Source organism: Phalacrocorax aristotelis, chromosome 16, assembly GCF_949628215.1.
Source record: "Phalacrocorax aristotelis chromosome 16, bGulAri2.1, whole genome shotgun sequence".
Taxonomy (NCBI): domain Eukaryota; kingdom Metazoa; phylum Chordata; class Aves; order Suliformes; family Phalacrocoracidae; genus Phalacrocorax; species Phalacrocorax aristotelis.
Window position 1 is genome coordinate 14,560,563 of NC_134291.1, and position 22,360 is coordinate 14,582,922.

General features: G+C 46.3%; 1 protein-coding gene across 10 annotated transcripts in view; it reads left to right on the plus strand.

Annotated features, from left to right (window-relative positions):
- The window catches only part of CACNA1G (calcium voltage-gated channel subunit alpha1 G), a 152,180-nt gene that overhangs the window by 124,650 nt on the left and 5,170 nt on the right, over positions 1–22,360 (plus strand). For 8 of the 10 annotated variants that reach the window (XM_075110894.1, XM_075110893.1, XM_075110898.1 and 5 more), the window contains 9 exons: positions 349–500; positions 2,918–3,027; positions 4,086–4,219; positions 5,413–5,483; positions 5,763–5,841; positions 5,919–6,040; positions 6,991–7,335; positions 16,212–16,401; positions 18,943–19,112. In XM_075110894.1, coding sequence (XP_074966995.1) covers positions 349–500; positions 2,918–3,027; positions 4,086–4,219; positions 5,413–5,483; positions 5,763–5,841; positions 5,919–6,040; positions 6,991–7,335; positions 16,212–16,401; positions 18,943–19,112 — 1,373 coding nt within the window. Of the gene's footprint in view, positions 1–348; positions 501–2,917; positions 3,028–4,085; positions 4,220–5,412; positions 5,484–5,762; positions 5,842–5,918; positions 6,041–6,990; positions 7,336–9,668; positions 9,810–13,036; positions 13,172–16,211; positions 16,402–18,942; positions 19,113–22,360 lie in introns of all 10 variants that reach the window. The other 2 variants (XM_075110903.1, XM_075110895.1) reach the window with 2 other exon arrangements.

Sequence of the window (22,360 nt, forward strand, 5' to 3'; positions counted from 1 at the left end):
ACAAAAATTGTTGTTTTAATTTGATTTAAATTTCCCTACAGGGAAAACATTCTCTAGCAGCACAATAGTCCCAGCTCACCTCATCCCTGATGCCATAAGGCTGAGTATAGCGCATGTCCCACGGAAGATATTTAATGGAAGTAAGATGATGGGAGCCCTGCTGTCTGTTAAAAATGGTAACATGCCAGCAAGAAAAAAGGAAAAAAAAAAAACCCAAAAGACAGCATGTTGCTGTAGTCGGTCTACAATTTATCATCTTTGGAGTTGGAAAGTGCGGGTGCATTGACTTCAGAAAGACGCAGAGAAATGACTTGACGTGCCTCTCCGCTCTCCCCCTCCCCGCTGCAGAAGCACAGTGTAAGCCCTACTATTCGGATTACTCCCGCTTCCGCCTCCTGATCCACCAGATGTGCACCAGCCACTACCTGGATTTGTTCATCACCGGCGTGATCGGCCTCAACGTGATCACCATGGCCATGGAGCACTACCAGCAGCCAAAGGTACCGGGGCAGAGAGGGGGAACAGCCCGGGGGGGGGGGCCGTGCTCAGCCGGGGTGGGATGTGCCAATGGGCAGAGTTAAGGCCAGTCTTGCTGTTAGAGCTCGGGGCCCCCACTCCCCTGGCCCATTGCGCCGTGGGGCGTACCCATCCTTCAGCTGGTTCCAGCTCAAACCGTGGCTTTTGGTACCTGGTTGCTGTTGCCCCTCTCCCTTCTACTTAAGTGCAAATGGCCTGCCTTGAAAACAAGGGTGGGAGCACGTTTGTTTGGTTTGCTAGATGAGATCGTCATTGAAATCTTCTATTTGGCTTAGAATTTCCACCACACAAAAAAAAAAAAAAAGGGGGGGGGGGGGGAGAAAAAAGGAAAAAGATTTTGTGAGATGTTTCCTTTTGCAAAGTTTCTCCTAAATCCCCGGTGCCCCATAGGGCCCAATTCTCACAGGTACTGGATTCCGTGCTGGGCCTTAAACTACATTTTAATATATTAGTGTGCTAAGTTCCTGGGTCTTTGTCATATTCTGAAAATAAAACCAGCCTATCCTGGGATGTCAAGTCTCTTCTGCATAAGAATGAAATGGAAATAGCTGCCTTTGCCATATAACTTGTACTTATTTTTATTAGCCACTTTCAGAATGAATAAATATAACACACAATAGGAGGAACTATTCTTTAAGACTAGAGAGGACTTGAATACATAATGTAAAAAACCCCAAACAACTAAGACATGCAAGCAAGGGGAAAAATACCCTCCAGCGCATCATAAAGAAGCCAAAAAGTGAAAGGGCACAAGCCCAATTTCTTTTTTCTGTTCAGGTCACCTTTAAATACCCTGGAAGTCTCACTGCATGATTCAGTCATCTGGTGATGAAAAAGGTTGTTGGCTAAGGAGCCTGTATGGGAATCGCTCTAGGGCACGTGTCTTACCGCAGTCATTTTGCAGCTACGTTTTCTCTTGTATTATAAAAACCTTGGGCAGGCTTTTGTTTTTAATTTTCTTTAGGAAGATAATATTTTGTCTCTAAGCCTCTGGTATGCAGCATCTGGGTAATAACTCCCAGCTCGGGCTGTGCTGAGATGACAGCATCCTTAGAGCCATGTACACGCTTGACAGCCCTGCTGAATCAGGGCCCCAAAATCACTCTGCTCTGGGTAACTGATGGCTGGGATCCTGCAGATATTTAAAAGGCTAAACATACCAGAGAGCTTCCTATCCAGTCTAACGATTGCTTGGCGGGTTGGTGCTGAAAGGGGTGGGTGGTGGGATACCCCGGGCTGGTGCCCTGTGGATGAGATCCCAGCCAGAGACGCTGCGGCTGCCCAGTGAGAGGAGGGACTGCGGTGCACGTAGAGGTGGTTTGAGCAAAGAGCTGCTGGGCAAAATCTGCTTTTGCCAAATAAATGCGCTCGTTTGCTGGCAGAGCCCAGGTCCCCTGCAGTATGACAGGGAGGCTCGTCCAAAGCCATGGCTTCCTTTGGTGGCTGGGCTTGTACTTCTTGGGCAGGTGAGGTGGTTTTTGTCCCTGGATGCTGGAAACTAAGCTGTAGTATGAAGGCAGAGCGCGTGGCTGAAATTCTCTCTACTATGATTTCTCCTGCTTGGGGATCAGCAAGTCTTATTTTTGGTCTGACAGCACTCTGTTGCCATCTCCCACGTTCCCTAATAGTGCTCTGGACACAGTTATTACCATCCGATTTGATGGAGGTTACTTAAGAGGCCACGCAGGATGCTGCTACCGCAGTCCTTTTATGAGCAGGACTTTTGGGATGAAATAATCTCTGACATGGCTTAATGCCTGACTCTGCAGGAGTTGTCCCAGCCAGGAGGCACCTGTAGTTAATGGCCAGGCTGTGACACCTGCAGAGGGAAGGGTGGGCAGAGGAAAACCAGAGGCGCTCGCTCCTGCTGGCACAGCATCCCTCTCTCCTGCTCCTTGCCAAAAGCTCAAGGTGAGGAGTAAATGACAGGCTGTCACCAAGAAGCCGTTTGGCCAGCGCTTGCACAGTCCCGGCCAGCCCACGGCTCTTGCAGCACTGCACAAAAGAGCACGAGGGATGAAATTCAGCTTTCTGCCAAGAGCACGAGGGGTTTTGCGCTGCTGACACCTGCAAACGCAGCAGCTCTCACCACTCACCCCAGTGATCCCGGCTGGGACTGTGTTACTGCCGCGGGGTTTGAGCTGTGTCAGCCCCTCCTGTGAATTGTATCAGCTGGGCTGGGGCCAGGCAGTCCGTGCCCTCCCTGGAGTGTTGGGACCTTTCCCTGGGACGTTTGTCACTGGAGAGGGCCCATGGTTGGAGCCTTTTGTCTGTAGTTTGGAAACGAGGAACTGGTGAAAGAAGAGGAGGGCAGGTTTGCAGACAGCAAAGCCCCTCAGCAGAGCTAGCATCTAACCTCGGTCCTGTGCCCACATCCCAGGTTCTTGATGAAGCCCTGAAGATTTGCAATTACATCTTCACCGTTATCTTTGTGCTGGAGTCCGTTTTCAAGCTTATCGCCTTTGGGTTTCGTCGCTTCTTCCAAGACAGGTAACCAAAGCTCCATCGTGACCGTGGGGGACAGCAGCAGGTTTCTGAAGACAGCTGCCCAAATTCAGTGGGCTGGACCCCAATCTCTTCCCGGTGATGTCAGTCTGACACATGTGACCGCTTTTTGGTGTCACTGATTGAAACCAGGGTAGGTGGGCGCTTGGGACGTGAGTTGGGGAAAGGACCGTGCGTGCCAAGGAGTGAGATTGCACCACTTTGGCCCTCGGGGATGGGCAAAATAGGAGCGCGTCTCACACCGAGCGGCTGGTTCTCTTCTCACTCCAGTTGCGTGTCCGTAGAGTCAAGAGGACCTGGTGACGTGCCAAAATTTATGCCGAGAGAGAATTAGGTCACGAGCGGAAATGAAAGAGAAAAGGGACCTCCCTTTATGCAGATGATGAGCAGCAGATGAAATTGCTTCTTTTTCTAGATTTTCACTCTCTTACCTCACAAATACAGATTTTATGTCCTTGGTGACTCTCTCTCCGCCCAGTTTTGCCTCCTTCAATGTTAATACTAAGAGCGCTGGTACTGGGCAGGACTTGACACGAGCCCTTCAGCAGCCAGGGGGTGTTTCCACCCCTTTCCCCACATTTCGGGTGTCCATGCAGGGATTACGCCTCTCTCCGAACCGGCGCGAATCCTCGGGGTCTTTCCTTCACCCAGCGTGATTTTTGTTGCCAGGACTGGACACAGGGTCCGGGTTCTTCCTAGGGCAGGTCTCACGCTGAGGTCCACGAGTGTCGTGTCTAGAAGTGGCCGGACAGTCACCGCAGCCTCTCCCCTGAGGTCTGCAGCCTCTGGGTAGAAAACTGCCCAGCTTTTGTTTCTGTTTCTCCACAGTCAAGAGTATCTCTGGAATTGGCTGATTTTCTAATGAGATGCATTAGTTATAATGATTTCATAACATAACTGCTTTTGTATAATACCCTCAGAAAAATGCTGCAGAATCATTTGAGTGCTAGAACCATTGAAATGACTGGAATTTATGTGAAACAAGCTACCTCCCCTTGCCAGCTTCTTAGTAGATGTTAAACTTCATTTTGTGTTGTCTCCAGATGGAACCAATTAGATCTGGCAATCGTGCTGCTGTCTATCATGGGCATCACTTTGGAAGAGATCGAGGTGAACGCTTCGCTACCAATTAACCCCACTATTATCCGAATCATGAGGGTTCTCAGGATTGCTCGAGGTGAGACGAATAAAGCAGGATTGACGTGTGTTTGAGGTGCAGGGTCCCCTCCAGGAGAGAGTTAAGCGTTGGGAAACGGTTCTGGGGCACATCCCCATCATGATGTGCATAGTTCTGGCATCAACAGGCTGTAAACAAATAAAAGAACAATGGGAGAAAATACTTGCGAGGAGCCAAAAAGCTGAGCCAACTGACCATGTGTTTCTGTCTTAAGAGGACTTGAAGGCTGAGAGCTTACAAATAAAGGAGAAATAGCTGTGGCTGTAACTCCCAGAGATGTACCTGGAAAAAATATGCCAGTCAAATCAAAGTCGTCGCTAACAGGGATTAGAGAACACAAGCTCGAGTACGTTGGCTTTAAAAGACAAGCATCTAATAAATTTAATTTCCCGTGGGACTTTACATCTCACCGCTTGATGACAAAGCGTGCCTCGTCACTCTGCATCCATCTGTCCCCTCAGACTCGTAACGACACGTACCCGAGTTGGGAAGCCTTCAGCTTCTTCAGGGCCTGATTTTTCAGAACAGGGAGGCCTCAGGGCCAAATGATGAAGACGTAAAATGTGAGTGCTAAGGCCCCTAATAAAGTACTCCCAGGCCCTCCTGAAGGGCAGCGTTGTGCTCCCAGGCATAATTGCTCTGATTGCAGCCCTGGTCTAAGCAAAGAAGGAACTGGAGGAGAAATGAAATGCTGCTCTGTCTCAAGGGCGGAGGGGGGAAGTGTTTTTCCTGTGCATTGGATCCCTTTCAGAATTAAAAATACATGTGGTTTCCAATTGGAAATGCAGCCTTCTGGAAGAGCTGTGTAAATCAGCTCCTCAGTGAATCATGTGTGCAAGTGGGTAGCCTGTGGAAGTGGGAAAGTAGTCCCAGGGCTGGGAAAGTAACTGCTCGTGATAACCAGAGGAATGAGACGGGTCCAACACAGGTAAGGTGGGGAAAGGGAAAGCCAGGCAGAACGATAACGCTTTCTCCAGGTCTCAGGATGGGCGATGCTGCCATTCACGGGATTTTAATAGTATCTAAGCAACCAGGAGGGATGTAAAAAGGCCAGGGACTATAGCAGCTAATGGAGAACACTTGACATGATTTCACATTTCTCTTCATGTAATCTGTGGCTCCTGGGAGAGGGACTGAGGTCGCGCCTCCATGCTAACGCTGCTGTTACCATATTACGCATGTGTTTTCTGCAGTGTTGAAGTTGCTGAAGATGGCTGTAGGGATGAGAGCCCTGCTGGACACCGTGATGCAAGCGCTGCCGCAGGTAACCCACTGCCATATCAAACCAGATCTCCTCTGGCCCAGGGCTAATTTCCTACTGCAGAGGAATGCTAATCATTTTATCTTTGCTGTCATTAGAGAATCACATTTCCCTTCCGAAGCAGTCTGAGATACAGTCCTCACATTGAGGTCATTTTTCCCTTGAAGCAATTTAAGTTTTGGATTAAAGAATGCAGCAAGAAACAGGTCTGGAACAAAAAAATCAATGAATGTTCTTTTTTTGTGTTTTTTCCACCCCCCCCATTTCTTTTTCTCTTTCCAGGTGGGGAATCTGGGTCTTCTCTTCATGTTGTTGTTTTTCATATTTGCAGCTCTTGGAGTGGAGCTGTTTGGAGACCTTGGTGAGTCTTCCCGCGCCGGTGGAAGGGGTGGGGGCAGTCTGCGAGCAGGGGTCTCACGGCTGTGCTTGGTCCCACAGAGTGCGACGACACGCACCCCTGCGAGGGGCTGGGACGGCACGCCACCTTCAGAAACTTTGGGATGGCCTTTCTGACTCTCTTCCGAGTATCCACGGGAGACAACTGGAATGGGATAATGAAGGTAAGAGACCCACAGAATACGAGTTGTTGCCTATAACTGCTTAATTAGAAGCCAGCCACTCTGCTCCAGACCGGTGACGATGCTCATCCAGGACACTCACGTCCTGCAGAGAGCTGGTGTCTTCATTTGTACACTGGGCAAAGTCTCTAATTCTGTCCTCTCCTCCCAACAACACTGTGCCTCTGGTTGCAGGCTCCTGACGTACTCCATGTATTCCCTTTTTTTAACTTAAGGGAGCTACTTTAAAAGCAGGCGGGAAAATAAAGGGACTCATGTCTCAAGTAAAACACGAGTTCAGCTCAGTAACATGCATTAGTTTTATTTTTTTCCTTAGATGTCTCCAGTTCCTATTATTATTATTGGTGGTGGTGTTACTTTGTGGGTCTTTTTTCTGGGAAAACCCAGGTTTCTGAGAGAGAGTCTGTCTTGGGGGACAGCCATAAAGACATGCTACTGTGAAGAAATCTGGTCTACGAATACAGAGGGTGCTAGCTAGTCCAAAGGAATTGCTTCTCAGCCCACGGTGAGCGTTAGGTAGCCAGAGCTTTAATGGCAGCATGTGAACTTGAGGAAAGAGTGTCTGCGAGCCCAGCTGCTGTGGGATAGCTGGTGGGCTGTAGCTGCACCCTGCTTTGCCCTGGATCCATCTGCCACATTCCTGTGTATCTGGTCTCTAACCTGGTCAAAAAGCCTTGCCTTTAGGAGCAGCAGGGTGTCGATGTTGGTTGTTGCACGCCCCAAGGAAAATGTCCTCTGAGGTTGCTTGTGGTGACTAGGGAGAAATGTAAGGTTTTACTGGCAAGTATTTTGCCATTCTAGACATGAAATTTGCCCAATCCTCTCAGTTTTCTTCATGAAAGGAGAACCCGTTGCAGCCAGACGGCCAGACAGCGGACTGAGGTCCATGCTAGAACCTCTTCACATCCCTCCATCGTTTCCCCCGTTTCCAGGACACCCTGCGAGACTGTGACCAGGAGTCCACGTGTTACAACACCGTCATTTCACCCATCTACTTCGTCTCCTTCGTGCTGACGGCCCAGTTTGTCCTGGTGAATGTGGTTATCGCCGTGCTCATGAAACACTTGGAGGAGAGCAACAAGGAGGCTAAGGAGGAGGCAGAGCTCGAAGCGGAACTGGAGATGGAAATGAAGACAATCACCCCCGGCCAGCACAGCCCCTCGGACATCTTTGCGTGGACAGGCAGTGCCGGTGGAGAGAGACCTGAGAGCCCCCGAGGATGTACCAATCCCATGCAAATCAAGGTGGATTCTCAGCTCTCATTAGTTTACCCTATGGTGAGAATCTCAGTTGGGGGTTGAAAAGGGCTTGTCCTGCATATTTGCTAGGGGAAGACATGCACGAGGCGGTAATGAAGGAGTGGGTGTACTGGACGTCCAGGGCTTGTATTCCTCACTGTCTGCTGACCGACTGCTGCGTGGTGTGGGAGCCGATGCTCCAGGGAGGAGACCCTAAGCAGGTCTCCAGACCGCCTTGATGCATCTGTTCGGAGGTAGAGAGCTTTGCAATTTGTTCTGGAGATGTGCCCAAGCCACCCAGTTCATAGCCAGCTCCAAATTTGCTCTAATCCACAGTTTGGGCCAGGTCCTTTGTGACAGCAAAATCATGAGCATAATGTGTTTGCTTTTCTAATGCAGACCATGAACTGCAACATAAAAGAGGAATAAAACTTGACTAATCTTTGCTTAAGTATTAAATTTGTTTTATGTAACCTCAATATAAAATCCATCCCCACAATCAAGCTTGCAAGAAAAGATTATTTTAACAACAGAATAAATCCAGAGGGGACTCAAACCTGAGCTCACCAGAACTGGTGGCAAAACTCCCACCAGCAGGAGCGGTGCCGGGGCAGGGCTGTAATGTGGTAGTTGCTACGAGCTGCAACACGTCTCTCTAAAGCACAGTGTCTGGATGAGGACTCGGTTTGAGGAATGAGAGGGGTGAGGTCAAGACCCAGACAGGTCCTTCGGGAGGGAACTGGACTGGAATTATGTAAGAAAAATGGTCCAGCCTTTTTTTAGTCTTAGCTGATTGCAAATTGGGTTAAACTCTACACAGACCTCACTAGCTTTTATTACATCATGATTTCACAACAGCGTATCTTGGCTGCTGCCTGTGGTGGACTAATGAGTATCCTAATGCATGAAAAACTCATTTATGGTCTTTAGTCCAAGGGTGAAAAAGAGTAAATCCCTGCTTAAGCTTTGTTTCAGTTCTTAAGCTACTGGAAATTTCTGGTGCCATTAGGAGTCACTGAGGGCTGAGATGAAGTCCAAAGCTGCTCATTGGCACAGGAAAAAGGAGTTCAGGACAATATGGGGAAATCCAGACTCATTACATCCTCTAGGAAGAAACAACATGCCCCAACTGTTGTTGCACATGTTAAGCAGAGCACTAGCAAGCTGTCCTCAGCGCTGTTGTCCTGCATCAGTCCTCACACTGGCAAAGAGAGAAATTGCAAGACAAGCCAGTGGGAAGGATAACCCTCAGCGCTTCGGTCTCTTAAACCTGCCCTCTCTGAAGGTGGCTTTGGAAAGGGATTACTTTAGTCATAATCTCCAGAGTGTGTTTCGTGCTCTTTCACTCAAACAGAAGCCTCAAAAATCTCCGGGAGATTTTATTCTGACTATTTATTCTCCCAGCCAAAAACTTCAGGAAAAATCTGATGCTTGAGCATGATAGCAGAGGAATACAATTCCCAGGACGTGACCCTGCAAGGACATGTGGTCAGCATGCTCTTTTGCTTGCCTATTCCCCTGGATTTTTGCACCGCGTGCTGTTTGACTGTAACGACGGTCCTCATTTCATTGTATGTAGTAGGCATTCCCTACGTGAAAGGTGCAACCCATAAATTGCTCCCATGCTGCCTGCGAAAGCCAGAGCCTGCTCTCTATAACCTCCCGTTGGCTGCGCTGTGGCCAGCTGGTTTGAAGTTGGCCAGGACAACTGAGGCACCTCAACCCACGTCTGGCACGTGAATTAGTGACCTGACGTGTGTCCATCCTGGGAATCGGCAGCTTTTATGGACAGGAGGCTCAGCTTCTCTTCAAGTCAGGTTATTTTAATTTATGTGACCCCTGGATATGGATTTAGGTGTCAAATATTAGGTCTTGCTCAAAAATGCCGACAGTGGGTACAGAAACGTTACAGCAGTAGTGTCCTGTAGAAGTTCACAGCACCAAGTCTCAAGATGCTGCTATACCGGCCCCACTACACAGCTCAGATCCCACGAGTAACCGGTCATGTTTGCTGAGAGTGAGAATTGTCCCCGAGGAGGGCCCTGAGCGGGAGCACCGCGGTCCCGGGGCAGCCGGCGTCGGCCCCGTCTCTAGTTATGTCTGAGAAAGCTGTCACTGCTCACCGTGATATTACTGCACTGTTCTCTCTCCTCTCCTGCCTCACCTCTCCTGTCCCGTTGTTTCTGTTACTGCTATGCTCCCTGAACGTTTCCGTCTCTTCTCCACCCCTTCTGTTCTGTTTTCTTTTCCCCTTTTGTTTGTTGGGTTTTACACACTGTCCTTTTTTCTCTCTGTCTCTGTCCCTTGCTTTTTTTTCCCCTCTCTCTTTTTGGCTCGCTCTCTTTCTGCATGCTATACACCACCCCTCCTAGGAAAGGCACTTGTTTGATACCATATCACTGCTGATCCAGGAGTCTCTGGAAGGAGAGCTGAAGCTGATGGACAACCTGTCAGGCTCTGTGTGCCATCATTATGCCCTCCCAGCTCCCGAATATTACAACTCTGAGAACCAGGTTAATATTCCTAATTTCCTGCAAAGTCTCCATCCAAACTCGATTTGACTGAGACCTTTAGTAGAGAGTTAAAGTTCTTTACTTTATGTAATATAGTTACAGGGAATTTGAAGCATAAGCAATTTTGGCTTTTTCCGTGGGAGTTGAGATAATATCTTGGTTTATGATGGTATATAACAATGCAAGAGGAAAAGTACAGGCCCGGAGTTTCCCTCTTCAACACAGTAAGCGGATTTTCATTGGGATTTACCGTTCATGAGTGTCGTAGGGAAAAAGATACAAAATCCCATCGCCATCCTTCAGTGGGGTTCTTGTATTTGGCTTCTTGCTCCTAACCAGGGCTCTGTAGCGACGTCAGGACGCATCCACAGGGCCTGGAGTACGGTGTGAGGTTTTGCCAGAGCAGAGCCTGAGCTGCTGGGGATCCCAAAACGATCTCTACCTTTTGTGCCTACTTACACTGCATGAAAATCCAGCTTCGAATGATTTTCCTGAAGAGGCTTCTTGCAAGTGGGTCACTGTAAACTAGATCCTCATCTCTGATCTAAACTGAATTTAGAAGGCGAGGCAGCCCTTAATGGTGTACTTAAGTAATTGTGTGCTTTAGTGCTTTCTCGAACAGGGGCTGTAATACTTGTTTAAAATTAGTTCATTTTCTACTTAGAATAAAATACCTGCTTTCTCAAGCGTGTTATTCTTTAGAGCAAATATTTTCCCTGAATCACAGCAGTGACCATAATAATAATTCAAGCATACCTATTTTTTCCTGCAGTTGGAATTGAGCAAATTCCATATTTCATGGTTCTTTTTTTTTTTTTTCCTTTCTTGCTAAAAATAGCAGAAGTTTTCTTGTTAAATCAATGTGCTTATTTATGAGCTCACTGACGCTCAAAATTATCCGACTCGGTGGTTCATTAGAGGAAAGGAACAAGCTTAGGTAAAATGAAATCCTACTGCAGATCTTTATATAGTGGGATAACGTCTCCCTCTGATTGCTGCGCATCGCTTTCCAGATTGAGGTCTGCTAAGCTATAGGAAGTGGCTGCCTCTAAGAATTGCTGGAGGAATAGAGAGGGTAGCTTTGGCAGGGAAGGCAGAGGGTCAGTATGAAACTCAGCGAGAGCTGGTTGGAAATTTTTGGTCACAACATTTTTCACCAGAAAGTGCTGCTGCAGCAATAAAATGGTTTTGTTTTGACTTTTTTTTTAATGAAAAAGTATAGCATTCCGGTTTGCAATGGCTTTTTCTGTCAAAATTTAAGCTCCCCCCCCCCGTAGCTAAAACCCATATAAATCAGTTGAATGTTTCCAACAAAATGTTTTGACAGTTTCAAACTCAATTTTGGGAGAGGGGAGGCTGAAGGGGGGGGGGGGTGATGTTTTGTTTACATTTTGGCTTTTCTGTTCACAGCATTTGTCATGTTCTCAGGCAAGTCAGAAATTTAGAGCAGCGCTGGGACTTGCTGAAAGCAACCTGATTAATAGCAGCTCCCGGCGGAGCAGCTCCGTCAGGCAGGAGCTGCTGGTGTCCCCCCGTGCTCTAGCGCAGCCCTTCCCCGTGTGCCCGGGCTCCAGCGGTGGGTTCAATCTGTCCCCATTAGGCATCACCGTCCTCGTGTTGGCAGCCTTTGCAGCGATGCTTTTCTGGGGAGCCTTGTATGAAATCAGGAGCTCCTCCAAAGCGTCTCTCTCATCCATTGCCAGCAGACAACTGTGTTAAAGGAGATATCAAACCCAAGGTTAGACGAGAGGAGCCCAGCCCTCTTCCTTATCTCAGCTGAAGTTTTGAGCCTCTCAAGGTTCACTCATCACTGCGTTTATTTCACTCCACTGATGCCATTTCTAAGAGTGAGAAAATCCAGCCCTCTGACAACTTAAGTGCAACAGATCTGGGCCTCTGGGGTTTCTCCTGGAAGATATATTGCTGCTGAAAGACCTTTCACGCATAAAGGATAGGGAAAAAAAAATGCACAGTGAGAAACAGAAAGGAAGCACCTGGGACTTGTCCAGACCAGGAGGCCCCCGCAAGCGTGAGCCCGGTGGGCAGGTTACCGATGAGATGCTGTCCCTGGCGCAGCTCTCCCCCTGCCGCGGGCGCCAGCCTCAGCCGTGTACCTGAGGTGGGGGTTTGGGGAGGGCTGAGCCTGCACTGCGGGGCGAGCAATTCCTCCTTGCGGTGCCTGGCAGCAGGGATGCTGCTCTGGGGGAGACCCCGCAGCCCCCTTTTTCCCCTTTCTCTCCAAAACCTGAAGTGACGTTTAGCATTTCTTATAAAAAGAGCTCTGTGCCTAGGGAGAGAGCTTTATCGATATTTTGATAAAGATTTTATCAATCACTTGATAATGCCTTCAGCGGGGACGCGTTCGTGCAAGACGCGTCGGTACGGCGTCGGTACGGCAGTGCAGCCCCTATTCCCAGCTCGGCTTTGCTCAGAGCTGGAGGAGGCTGATGGGGCCAGGGCTGGGGCGGCGTTTGGGGGCTGGAAGATGGAGGCAGTTCTTTTAGGAGGACAGTTATTAGTGCTTACCCTGGCACTGGAGGCTCTTTAGCAGGCCAGACCCCACTGAAGTCACCAGGAGGGCACTTGCTGACCTTTCCAGACTTTGAATCAAGCCTGAAGTTTCTCCCTGTCCCCGTTTAGCCTTTAGGAAGTTAATGATAGTCTCACCTGCCTCCCGGAGCCTCCCGGAGCCTCCCGGAGCACAGGGAAAGGCACGCTCCACACCCCACCAGCAAACTGATTTTGGTGTTGGGGAATCTTTGGGCACTCAACCAGATTAGCTCAGAGGCCAAGAAAATGGCACGGTTATGGGGTAGGAACAACTTCAGAGACGTCGGGAGACCCTGAAGCCTCTTGTATTTGATCAGAGCCAAGAGGATAAATACCTTTAGTATGAAAGTAATGTTACTTTTGCTTCTTCATCTAGACAGGAGAACAGCAAAATACAATGCTAGCATTAGTGTATGGTTTTAAACTCCCTCCCAGCTCACTGGTAAGCATTTAAGTATGAATGTCCCAGTCCTTTTTTTTTTTTCCCTTCTTTTCATTTCTTTGTTATATTTCGTTTCTTTAACATTCTGTCCCCGGTAACAATGTGCATGATGTAGCATCTCCCACTGCAGGGATATTGCTTTAGTGTCTAGAAGTATTTAGATTATGATATTTTTTTTTTCTTTTCCTAAAGATTTGTGTCCTGGTTTCTTATGCTTAATCATCTCTCCCTTTAGATCCCTCTAGCTGAGATGGAGGCTCTGTCTCTGACGTCAGATATTCTCTCTGAAAAGTCCTGGTCCTTAGCTCTGACGGATGACTCTTTTCCTGATGATACTAACACACACTTACTTAATGTTCTGGAAAGCAATGTACATACACTGGTCGCTGTATAGTCTGATGTTTACAGGGTTCGAAATACTGCTTCCACCTCTCTGCACCTGCCTAATGGCATTTTCAGTTCAAGCCCGTTTCCACATAGCACCAACCACTCCCCTAAACAGGACGTTGTCCTTAATGCCATTAGGTCGAGGGTTGTTATGACTCTTGTCCACGAACTTGGCTCCTTGTGAGGAACAAGTATTTGTTTCTATTTTTCCTTTGGTGTCTTATGTAAAAAACAAAGTGTTTTCTACAAGTAAAATAAAGAGTAAAAAAATGCTTTGGAAAGCGTCAAGGTTGACATTTCCTCCCCATCTGAAACAAATCAGTGATGCTGCGTGGAAGAGACACCCATGAGCTCATGACTCATGTGTCCTCCGCTGAGGGGTCGTCTACAACCCTTTGGTTTGTAATGGATTTTTGTCTTTATGAACACAGGCACCACAAGGCTTTTTGCGTGATTGGTGCCAGACTGTTTATTTTACAAATATCAGATGGGGATCTCTCCGAGATGCTGCTTGGTTTGTGAATTCTTACTAGCAGTCATCCCGCTGGGGGGGGGGGGGGGGAAATGTTTGGACTATTTTGTGTTTTTTTGAATGGAATAACCAGTATTTTGAACCCTGCCTTAACCATCTCCTCTTTGAAACATTAGACATTTTTAGCTGTGTAGCGGTCAAGTGCTTTTTTTCTGCTGTACAACAGACATAACTCCTCTTCCAACATTTTTGGATCATTCTTGTTTTCTTTGTTGTTGTTCATGTACCTGCCTTTGGATGTTTGTGTTGTTGATAAATTTTCTGCCATTCTAGTTGATTGTCATCCTAATTAGCACTTATTTGGGAAACATCTCCTAAACCGTGACAGTATTTCCCATCATGCTTCATGGCATCACGTGCAAAAGATTTTGAAAACGACGTTTTAACGTTTCGTATGGGAGAGCTGGATTGAGGGGAGAGCCCTCCTAGTTTTGAATCGGATTAGACAAACCTGTTTGGCAGCACAGCAAGGTCTCAAGGGTACAGCCAAGAGATGGGTTTTCTCCAAAAAAAAAAAGGGGCAAACCCAGGTTGAACAAAGCTTTTTGTGAATTTGTGTCAATACCAACAAAGTGTTTTGGTCAAAGCAATTTCCCAAACTCCTGAAAAACTGCAAGCTTTCATTGAAATATTTGCTAAATGCAATATTTTTGTACTTCATTTAGACACAGCTTTAGTTGAAAAATATCTCAGAATGTTTTGTTTAACTCAAAATAGATTTGGGTTGGGATTTTTTTTTTTTTTTTGGTTCATGGAAAACTCAGATTTGATTTTCAAGCCAAAACAACATGTTATTCAAAACTACCAGTGAACCGAAAAGTCATGTGCTTCCACTGCTCTGTTTGTGAGCTGGACTCGGAAGATCATTTTGCAGCCATTTTAAATGGTTTTCATGAAGTTCACTCATGAGATTTCCCCCAAGATGATCAGGAAGTGGAAACAAGCCCACTGTGGTATTGGATCCTGTCAATGAACCTAAAGGTTCATTAAAGGTTGGTTTGGGGTAGGATGTCAAATCCAAATTCCCGTGTTCAGATCCAAATGGTTTTGAATTTGAAATCTCAGGTTTCAGGCCATCTTTTTTTGCTTTAAGCTAAATCATAGGAAAGCTAAATAGCATAAACACACTGCTCGGAAGGGGAAGACAGGGAGCAACAGAGAGGTTCCCAAAACCCAAGCCTCAGCTTTACCAGCACAGGTTTTGCTCTCCTTCCCTGAGCTATATCAGGAGACTGCAGTCCCTCTTATCTAGCCTATATCCAGGCTATATCCACATCGGCAGGTTCCTGAGGACTGAAACTAATGCTGCATGACAGTGCAGATCTGCTTCCTTCATTAAATTTACAAGAGTGGTCTTCCTTTTTTTTTCCTTTTCTTCTTTTTTCCTCCCTTTTTTTCCTCCCTTTTTTTCCTCCCCTTTTTGTAAATTCTTTTTAATCTCATCATGTTTCTTGTGCAAAGGCAATGCCATAGTGAAATTTTTGCTTTATTACTGATGAATAAAATTGGGGAAAAAAAATCTCAGTGTTGATTTGAGAAAACCTGTAATGCACTGAGTGAAGGGAAGATTCATCAGAAAATAAGATTTAAAGCTTCCAAAAGTGATCAGCAATATACTGTATCGGACTACAGTGTCACATCTTATTTCTGTGTTTTTCAATGGAGACCTTTTAAAGACGAAATAATTCTTTCATTAGAAATACCCAGGGAAGTTGACTTTACTTCCATTTTTGCTAATACTGTCCAACCTAATAACACCCAAGAACATTTCTGGGATGGAGATACTTCCTTATGAAATCAGCCCTGAATCCACCTCATTCGATATCGCCTCTGGTGCTGCCCATTCCAAGAGACTGGCTGTAAAAACTCCACAGTCAAAAGATATACAATAACCCTCGCTTGCATTAGTCCCCGTCTAATTACAGAATGGCTTTAACCCTGAAGCGGTAGGTTTAGATATCCCTTTCAATAAAATGGGTTTAGTTATTCATTACGTGAGAAGGAAAACCAATAAAATTGTGCTGGGAGCCAGAATAGAGAATATTTTCTGTAAACTAGTGTTTGTATTTGGTTTGGGGTTTTTTCATTGTGAGAAGAGGAAACTACTCACCTTTGCAAAAGTCTGACTCGCTGATGAGGGCACATAGAGAGAGCTTGACTGTTATTGCAGAGGATCAAAGTTATGCAAAGCATGTGACCTTTGCTGGCCTTGAGGCATGATGCCGCCTTTGCATATCCCTGAAATAGTCATGGTTTATTACTACAGTGTTGCTTCCTCTGTTTCTGTGGTTCATTCTGTGTGACAATTTATTGACAATACAAAATGAGGGGTATAGCTTCCTGGTAGATCCATTTGTGCAACTTGTACATACTGACGATGTGCATGCCCATCGTGCCATACTGATTGCAATGGCTGTCGCTAGCGTTTCTGGGCACTTCTCCTCTTCCCATCCCACGATGTCTTCCTTCCTCACTGGTTTTTTCCCCATAGGCTGATCTCCGCTCCAAAGATGACACGCTGACCCTGTCTCCCAGCAAGGACTTGCTGAGCGTGAGAAAGCCTTCGGTGGGGCGCACCCACTCTTTGCCAAATGACAGCTACATGTTCCAGCCGCCGTACTCCAGCCCCTGCCCGGCCTCCCTGGGCGAGAGGAATCCGGCACATCACAAGTCTCAGTCAGGTACACATCTCTCAGCTGGGACAAGAGCAGGATTTTCCAATATATCAATAGCTGGGATTTTCCAAGCTCTTCAGTAGGAGGCAGCAAATTGCCATTGGTTTCCAGTGAGGTCTTGGTATCCAGACCTGCGGAATGGCTTTGCAAAGACCCTCCACAACTTGCAAAGTCCAGGCTGTTAAAGATAACTCCTTTCCTCTGAACTTTTTGCCAATGTGACAGTGAGCACTTGGCCTGGCTCAAGGCTGATTGTCCCCCTGCCTGGTTTCCTGAAGGTTACAGTCCGCGCAGCCTGGGCTCCATCCATCTCACCTGAGCTAGCTATGGCCCCAGGGCAAAAATCCCAGCAGCAAAACATTTCCTCGTGTCTGTTTTTTTTGCAGCAGTACCTATTCCAGCAGGTCTTGGAAGCCCTACATGGGAACATCTGTGAAAGAAGGGAAAATGGTGTCTCTAAATGCCTGTAAAATGAACATAAACGTGCTGAATTGAGAGAGAACTCAGTGTGAGATGAATGGAAAAAATGAGAGAGTGTAGAATTGTCCTTCCCAGTGTGTGAGGTTGGGATATACGCCTTAGAGCTAAATTCAGAGATATTCTTAGATACAGCGGATTGCAGATACCAAGGGCTCTCTCTCTACCCGCACTTCTGTACCTGTATTTGCAGCTGCCTCACGGTGCTTATCAATGTGCTTTCATCTACTCTGGCTGCTAGGGGTTACCTTCAGCTGGTAAGTGGATGTAGCTGCCTTTAATTCTTCTGTACGTGCCATCATTTTAGACATTTGTCACAGATAAAACAGAGAAGTTTTTACAAGCATTGCCATCTGAAAGCCTCTAAGCAGAACATAATTTAAGCACTGTTCAGTATGGTAGGAGATTTGAACAGATTAGAAATAAGATGTTGAAATTTGCATAGTAATAAGAATTTGGATGAATAGTGACTGTTGAGCATCGGGAAAAAAAATGCGGACACAACGGAGGAAGCTGAATCTGGAGTGGTGAGAAATCACTGCCCTAATACAAAACTTTCAAGGTCAAGAGCCATCCTTTGAAGAACCTGTTTGCACATAATGCAAAAGGTGCAGCTAAAATCCTGGTCAAACCCCGCTGAAGTCAATAGCAGAACTCCCGTTACCTTCAGTGGAGCCAGAATTTACGGCGCTCTCTAATAGCCAAGAAATTTCTTGGAGTTATAATCCCTGACCATACAGAAGAATCATATTTGTTACAGAGGGAGTTTCCAGTGCTGCATTTTTGACCCTTAATTCGGATTTGTCCTGTCTTGAACAAAAAATACGTCAACTTGACCAAAAAGTGGGCAATTTCTGAGTCCCTTCTTTCTTCAAGATTGCACTTCCAGCATGGAGAACTGAATAGCCCCACCTAACAGCCCTGGCTTGGGCAGGGGCAGGCACTGCACCCTTGTAAATCCACAGGAAAAGCTGTTCCACCGAGATGTAGGAGAAGCATTTTGGGAAGGTAGAGCTGATGTCTTATTCATCACCACATTAAGCAATTAAACCTGTTGTGTTTTAATCCTGCTGGTGAAATTCCAGTCGTCTTAAGTGGGCCAAAGTACCCAGAGGTGGGTAAGGTGCCCAAATCTTGGCATACGCGTCGTTGTCCTGTTCCACCTACAATGTCACCGCTTTGCAGGGTGGGGGAAGTCACCCCTACCTGTTTAGTTTGTAATATTATAAAGTGCTGTGAAGATAGCAAAAGGTGCCAGGCGCCTCCAATAAATCACCCCAACTAAGCCATAATATTTCAAGCTGAGAAAGGTTTTGTTGTCAGAAACACTGGCACTTGCAGGAGGTATTTGTTTGAATACTCCTTCGTAATGGGGCTGTTGTTCTGGGAAAGATTCCAGGACAAATGAGATTCTCTGGGATGCGGTCCAGGTTAAATGAATTGTTTTGAAAAATGTTGAGCCTGTGGCGGGGGGAGCATGCAGAGTTTCAAACCTTTTAGAAGAAGTAGCCAGCAACCACAAAGGGTCAGAAAGAGGCTGGAGAGTACGTATTTTCTTCCCCAGGGATGCTTTGTAAAACTAGCCTTGAAAGCTGCCAGGTGCCATTCCCTTTTGCTTCATTCCCACTGTGCACACCGGTTTTGAGATCCCGGCAGTCGGTCTCTGCATACGCTCAGGTATGGAGACATCCTTTTCTAGAGTCTTCCAAAGTCAGATCCTTGCGGCACTAAGATGTGTGGTTGCCTGCAAAGTTATTGGCCCTAAAGCAGGGATGTAGAAATTGCCAATCCAGATGAACTTTTAGTTCATAATCTTCTGTTCTTAACAGGAGCTAGTCCCAGTTGTATCAGGGGAAAATGCCAAGAAAAATGAAATAATAGACAATTTCGGAATAATTTATTAGTAGGCTGGAGTTTTTTCCCAATCATGGACAGCCAGTTGCTGAATTCAGTGGTTTTGCCTGTCTGGCCCAAGCTGCAACGGAGCAGTTTTCTCTGAAAGGCCATTGAGATTGGGACGTGATCCCCAGATGAGCATGTCACGTATCTGTCTCTTCTCCCTCTTGCAAGGTTCAAAGGCATCGGTGCAGTCGCAGCCGGCGGACACCAGCTCTCTCCTGCAAATTCCAAAAGACCATTTTCACCACATAAGAGCCCATGACCATTTGGTGAGGGAGAGCAAACCCCAGGTTTCCCAGCAGGTGCACTCTCCCTCTGCCGAAAGGCTGCTCCGCAGACAGGTAAGCAGACTTACGATCGTGGACCTGCTGAGGTTTTATATGGTCGTGTTTCCAGGTTAACCATACTTTAAATTCAAGGAGGCATTCACAGAAAAACCTCCGGAGAATGGTAATTCTCCCACAGAAATACCAAAAATGTTGATGGATTTTGATCTAAAAGCCATCCGGGAGTCTCCAAAGAATGTGCGTGATGAGTATCATCTCCTTTGGCAACGTGCCTAAATGTTCTCCGCATTGTTAGCGCTTTATTTTTTTCAGTCCTCTTCATAAACGCAGCCAAATGTTCCCCAGGGGCTCGTTGGGGTTAAGGAACTAATTCTTAACTGCTGTGATTTTCTTAGTGCTTGAAAGGACACAGGGACTGCAGAATCCACCCCAGGCCACCCTTCCTCTGGCTCTTCTGGTTTCTCGAAAGAGGAAAACTGTTTAAAGGAAGCTGGATATCTCGTATGCAAAGCCATCATGGAAGGCATACTGTTTTTACAGTGAGAATTGAAAATTAGGGTCCTTTTGAATCTCCTGTGTGCTTTTGAAACGTTTGAGTATATGCAAAACAGAACGCATTTTATTGTGCAACTGGTTTCGTCTCTGGTTTTTGCCTGGCATTGATTTAAATCCTGATTCAACAAAAGATCTAAGAGATCTAATCAAGGATTCCAGTCTGATTGATTGGAAGCATAAGTTGAAATTTATCTTTTTTAGTAAAATACTTAAACTTGTGCTTCACTCCCACATTTTTAAGCAGGTCCATGGGCATGTCTGATTCCCAAACTCTGCTTTCTTCCACAGTTTCATGCCTGATTTTATATACACAAAATAGATCAGTTCTATTTTTTCAAAAGCAGTTTCTTTCCTGCATGAAAATATTCCCATTTCTTTCATCTTTTAATCAACATTGACAAATTAGACAGTTGATTCATTAAGCTCTAAAAATGAATGTGAAGTACCAAGGTTAACAATTACATTAGTCTGTAATACTAAATTGACATAAGGAATTCCTAGCATGTATTCGTTTGCACAGGTCTGGCCAGCTACCCTAATCACCGCTAATGGGGAAACTAATTGATGTCATGATTCCAGTTCATAACCACTCTCTCCTGCTTTCCAATGAATAACAGACCCATCCTTTTGAATTGATCTATCCAGAATAAATTACCATGTTAGCCATCTTCCTCAGCCTAATTTTGTTCCTATCTTTGAAGGCTTCTTTTTCTAAACCTTTTCATATGTTGAAGTTAATTTATTCCCCTCCCTCCTCTGCTCATGCAGTGACATGAGCATGCTCTTGGAGTGACAGTTCAGAGAGCAAAAAGCTTTGGGACAGTGAGCAGCTATGGTCCGTGGGCTGGAGAGACCCCTCCGACGGTTGCTGAGGTGTTGCGGTGGGCAGGCTCCCGAGTAGCGAGGAGCTCCCGCTGCGGCTAATGGGAGCAGTAAGGTTGTTCCTGGCAACAAGGCAGTGTTCCTGTTACTGCTAATTGCAGTCTTCACAGGCCAGGCACTGTGAAAGTTAGTCCTTAAAGAGGCAAAATTCCCTTTACACCCCCGGCACTTCTGCTTGCTCAAGTGCTCTCTGCTTGGCTCCTTTTATTGCCACCACTAATTTGCTCCCAGCACATCACAATAGCCCAAACTAGCACAGCGTTTTGGTTTCAAGTACCCATTTTCCTTATTGTTACGTATATTGCATGTAATTCTGATTTGTTTTCTTTGCTTTCTTTTCTTTCTTTCCTTTCCCTTCCCCCTTGTCCCCTCTCCTTTCCTAAATGTGCGTATAGATAAACCTTGTCCACCACATACCTGGTCCGTGCACTTTTCTCCATCATTAAAACCCGTGTGTTTCACCTCCTTTTCCCTCCAGAGTGCTGGAGCGTGAACACAGTCCCCCCCCCGATAACGTGCAGTTGAGACTCCGGAAAGTTTGACAATTAGTGATGCACTCACAGATGAAGATGAGTGGATCGGATGCTTTGAGAGAACGTTCCCTGCTGAGGAATACACTCCTTGGCAGTGCATTGCACAAAAGCTTTTCTCCAAGGGAATTCTATCTGAAATTAAAGCTATATTGATTTTCTGGTTCCAGGACCGTGTATCCAAGGTATAGCCCGCACCAAGCTGTGGCTACCACAGGTGTACACCCCAGTGGGACGGCAGAGGGTCCTTTTACTTTGAAACAAACCAGTAAAACATTTGTACAAACAGTTACTACTAACAGCTACCAAAGATGCCTGTATCATAGGGAAATAAAGAGCTGGTGGTGACTAATACTGTCGTTGTATGCAGCACAGGTTGGTGTACAAGCAAAAATAATGGCAACAATTACTTTTTGCTTCTCTATTCTACTTTTCTATAGTCTGTGTCTCTTCTCAGGATACAAATGTGGTTTCTTCTCCCAAACACTCACTAGAACTATTGGCATTGAGGAGACCAGAATTAGCTCCGCTCTCGACTGCGGTTAGTTGCCAGATTATGCTGTAAAATTTTAACTAGAACGGATTCACCAGCATTGGACAAAATTGTTTGCCATATTATTCTCTCAGCTCTCAGAGATGACAAAGGGAGCCCAATGTGCAGATGGAGCAATAGACTCTTGTCTTTCTGTGCGCACACATGTGCATACTGCAGCTGATGAGAGCTTTGCCTGAATAGAGATCATTTGGCTCAAACGATCCTTGTGGGACAATTTTTATATAAATTCTAAGATCATTTTGGGGCGATTTGTCACAAACGCATTCCATAGTATGAGGAATTTCATCTCCTTACACTTCTCTAAAGGACTGAGACCAGCTGTACGCATTTCCTCCAAATTTCTCTGTGAAGTTTCTAATCTTTAAGATCATTTAAGAGTCTTCTCAAACTGAGACTCTGCCTTTAAGGGCCAGTTAATGCAGCTGATTTATAAACCCTTTTGACAAGGGGGTGCAGTGCAGTGAAAAGACAAAGCCTTCAAACCATGCCATAGGTTCTCTCTGCCAGCAGGCACTGATGCTGCATATGGCTCAAGACAGCCAAGGCAAAATGTGCCTTAGGAAGCCTGAACTCAAGCATCAGAATAAGTTCAAATAATTACAGATTATTATTATTATTCTTAGTCCAGCTTTGGACTCCAGCTTCTCCAGCTCCTCTGCCATCGAGATGGTGCAGAGTCGTGGCTCCAGCCTGGGAACCAAAGCCAGGGACAGGCGCTGATGCTGGCGCAGAGCGTGGTTGCTCTGGCGTCACTGGCTCTGGGGATCCTGCTCCATGCC